Below are 4,380 nucleotides of genomic sequence, written 5' to 3'. Positions count from 1 at the left end.
CTCAGGTCATCTGGATCCGTTTTTTTTCATCAGTTCCCAGAGTCAGAACCAGACACGGAGAAGCTGCATTCAGCTTTTATGCTCCTTATATCTGGAACAAACTCCCAGAAAGCCTCAGATCAACTGAAACACTCAGTTTATTTAAATCCAGGTTGAAGACTCACTTATTCTCAGCTGCATTTGAATAAAACACCAAATCCACACTTTTAAGCTTAAATTTCAAAACTTAAATTTTAACTACTGATTTTATCTACTGTTCTGATTTTATCTACTGTTTTTTAATCAATTTTAAATCATGCTTTTTATTTGTTTTTGTTTTTAATGACTCTGTAAAGCACTTTGAATCACCTTGTTGTTGAATTGTGCTATATAAATAAACTTGCCTTGCCTTTCTCTATCTTGAAGTGATTACATCCTTGCATTACATACTTCAGATTCATCAGGTGCAAAACCAACAGACTAAAGAACAGCTTCTTCCCGAGGGCTGTCAGAACTCTTAATGCAAACCAAGAGTGTGTAAAGACTTCCCCAACACATCCACCCTGACACTGCTGTTGATCATCTATGTGCAATATCTCAGTCTTTCCATGTTCTGTGCAATATTTTTGGCTCATGTGCAATTATTTTGGTCCCAGTCTGTTTCAATGTTTCCTACACATACATCATGTATATAGTTCCACTCACACATGTATACATATACACTGTTTTTTATTTTATTCTATTTATTTAATTAATTATTTATTTTACGCCTTCGTTGTATATTGGTTTCTCTTCTTCTTACTTTAGCACCTTTGTGGTTCAGCTACTCAATTTCGCTGTGCAAGAAACTGCACAATGACAATAAAAAGCTCTAAGTCTACATTTATGCCTCAAGTGCATTGCCATGTAAATAATTAGCATTTACTGAAAATGTACTTACTAAGTAACACTGTTCAAAAGTTGAATAAAGAAACAAACAAATGTTTGCCTTTTTTTATTATTAAAACCACTTTGTAGAACCTCACATCAGTAACAATGTAGAATCCTTGTTGTTTATAGTTTACAAATGACAAAATGTTCACATAAAATTATGACAGCATTTAAATAATATCAGCCACTACTAGCATTCTCTTATTTACTGTCTCTTTTGAAAACTTATCACTACATATACAGCACAAGACTTTTAAGAGTATTTAACAAAAGCATTTTTCCTGGTTTTACTACAACACTGGGGCACATATTCGCCCTCACATGGAAGAAGTAATCTGATTGGCATGGTGGTATGTAGCATGTAGTTTGAAGCGGGGATTTCATAGTGCCCCCTGTGTAGGAACCCAGTCAGGATTTGTTTCATCCATTTCATAGGCTGGCTTGCCTGCAATAATGAAAAACAATTAGCAACTCTATAAATAGAACGTATATCCACAAAATCACTCATTAGGATGTTTGTTCTAATTTGCTATGACCTCAGAGTGCATTGAAAATAAAACTAATAGGCTATAAAGAGTAATATGAACTTATTTAGATCTTACCTGAATGAAAATGTCTGGAGCACCAACAGATATCTGGGGATGGTAGAGAACTGGATATCAGCTCGTCTCACAGCTGCTATTCAGGCTAGATGCCTTCTTTTGGTAACATCCGATACATAAGCTCCCCCATGTTGCTTCCAGGTGGAAAAGGATAAAAAGAGAGCCCATTTTCCAGCTTATTCCCTTCCCGATTGTGCAATCTAATATTACAACCGATAACACAGCAAGTGCGATCCATTGCTGATGCTTTCGCTCCTTTAGCCCTTTGTTTGGCCTGCTAAAATGTCACCTCGGCGGTCACGCCCCCTGCGGTGACATCACGCGAGTTTTAGAAAATCTCCGTTTTCGGTGATTCGAAACGCAGTTTACGTGTGGACAAAAGGTCCAAATGCATAGAAACAGCTGCGTTTTCAAAAATACCAGTGTAGGTGTGGACATAGCGCAAAAGAGTAAGTTTATTCTATTACTACCTGTAACTTATTGCAGTTTACTTGTGTTTGCTTAATTGTTTACTAAATGTCTTTTGGGGGGTGGGGGGTTAGGTGGTGGTGGGTGTGCTCCAGACAAAATGCAGCCAACATAGCGCTTGACCACTAATGGAAACATTACACTAAAATAAACACTTTTCACTTCCAGAAACAGGTGCTTGCTGTGTTGTGTCAATACTTATTAGTAGTATATCATGATTATTATATTTATTATGGATTGTTTCAGACTATAGTGCTACTAGTCTTGTAGGCAACAAATCAGTTGCCTTTAATTCTTTCATCGGAATGATCTGATCAATATTCTTACATTGTAAAAACAAAAGGTCTCTTTAGACCTCTTCTAGCAAACATGGTTAAAACCCAGATGTCATCTCCTAAGTCAAAACTAGTTTTGGTAAAACTGCAAAATCTGCACAACAGACAGATGCATGCTAACCTTAATCCACATAGTATAGTTATGTATTCAGACTGTCTCTTACAAAGTTAGAAATGTCAATTAGATTTTTGAGAGGAAGGAATTGGATGCATTTGTCTTTTAAAAAACAACAACAAAAAAACAACTGATCTGGTTAAAACATGGCTGTGAAAAGGCAGCCACACAATGTTTCCTCCATGTACAAAGACTGCTATTTTTTAGCCTATTTAAAATAATAATAATAATAATGCTTTAGGAGCCATTAATAAGGTGGCCCAGAGAGGTCAAATCCCCTGCAACTTAAGAAAACACATCAAATAGAAAAATACAGCAAAAGCAAACAAAACACAGTGGACGTTGAATAAAACACAACAGAAATAGATCTTAAAAATGAAATGAAAGTTGAATAAGAAAAACAAAAGCCCACAACAGAAGTTTTTTGAGGTGATAACAACGTGACTGAACAGTTGCGGGGGTGACAGAAACCAAAACGTGAAGGATTGCACGCTTAAAAGAAGCAGGAACTCATGTTGTGAGAGGGAAGGGTAATGTATGTTTTAATCATATGATGCATATAATACGCTAGATATATATTTTCCTATTAGCTTATTTTTCCTATTAGTTTCCTTTATCCCTACTGCGACCTGTCTTTTCAATTACAAATAACTGTGCAATTGAGGCTTTTTATTATTGTTTTGTTTACTCTTCTTGTTGCCTTGCTGCTAACCCAATTTCCCTTTGAGGGGCAATGAAGTATTTGAATTGAACTGAACTGAATTGAATTGAAGCTGTTCCTTCACTTTTTTGTTCTTCTCAAAAACTTGTTTGTTTGGGGTTTTTTTTTTTTTTTGTATAGGTTTTTTTTTTACCAGGGAAATGATGTCAGGGTTTCAACTCGGTTTGCTAGGCTGTTGCTCTCTGTATGATTCAAAACAAATGATCTACTGACAGGAGAGTGTCCTCACTGACTTTATTCATTGTTTGATATCACATCACTGCCACAATAAATTTTTCAGGTCATCTGACAATTAAAAAATTAGATAGCTACAATATTATTGTGTTATACTAGCGCCTTGATTTTTTTTACATTGGATTTAGCATTAAAACTAGAAGAGGACTTTCTATCAAAAGGGTCTTTGATGATTTCAGTCATAAGTGAAAATTATGTTTGAAAGAAACGATATTTTATCGGATTGCGGTGTGTGATATCCATAGTCATTTCTAGTTAGGAAGAAATTGGAAAGATAAAGGCATAAACTAAAAAAATGTCTAAAAACAGTCTTCTCATGGTAGACAACAGGTGAAAATAGCAACACTTTTGATTTATGTACAGATTCTACAGCACAGCATGTGTCAGGTGGATATTAAGCCACCTTGGAGCTGTTTTACAAAGGCTATTAAGCAATATCATTCAGATAGAGTTAACTTAGCCAGCTAACAGCCTTAACCAAATTTTCCTCGTGATGAATAAAGTATAATCAATCAATCAATCAATCAATCAATCAATCAATCAATCAATCAATCAATCAATCAATCAATCAATCAATCATCTTCTCAGTACAGCCAGGATCCATATCCATTTTTACATACAATGTTGCTTCTCTCTGCAGTGGCAAAGGCCTTGCTTTTTTCTTTATTACTATCACTGTAACAATCACTCCAGCTACCACCAGCAGCACCACTACTGCCACCACAACATACGGCATATGCGGTGGTGGAGAACTGCTGGGTAAATTCAAAGTGATCTCCTGTTTGAAAATACATTCCAGAGACTCTGTCCACTTTTTGTCCGTTTCATCTTCTTCGGTACCTTTGTCATCATATTCTGTATCATAATCCATATAATTCCCTGCGAAATCCAGGGTTTTAACAACAGCACATATGTACTTCCCTCCATCTGACACCTTCAGGTCGTTGATGGTCAGCAAAGTCCCATCCTCAGATAGAGTCACTCTGCCTCGTAGAT

The 4,380-nt window shown here is 36.1% G+C and overlaps 1 protein-coding gene across 1 annotated transcript in view; it reads right to left on the bottom strand.

Annotated features, from left to right (window-relative positions):
• Positions 1 to 3,382: 3,382 nt before the first annotated feature.
• The window catches only part of LOC102212246 (uncharacterized), a 4,936-nt gene continuing 3,938 nt past the window's right edge, over positions 3,383 to 4,380 (bottom strand). Inside the window, exon 2 of the mRNA XM_005734850.1 lies at positions 3,383 to 4,318. Coding sequence (XP_005734907.1) covers positions 3,953 to 4,318 — 366 coding nt within the window. The 3' untranslated portion in view covers positions 3,383 to 3,952. The remainder of the gene's footprint in view (positions 4,319 to 4,380) is intronic.

Source organism: Pundamilia nyererei, unplaced genomic scaffold (assembly GCF_000239375.1).
Source record: "Pundamilia nyererei isolate P.nyererei 1_Seehausen unplaced genomic scaffold, PunNye1.0 scaffold00060, whole genome shotgun sequence".
In the NCBI taxonomy this organism is placed as follows: domain Eukaryota; kingdom Metazoa; phylum Chordata; class Actinopteri; order Cichliformes; family Cichlidae; genus Pundamilia; species Pundamilia nyererei.
Note: the sequence above shows the minus strand (reverse complement) of the source record. Positions and strands in the feature narration are given on the sequence as shown.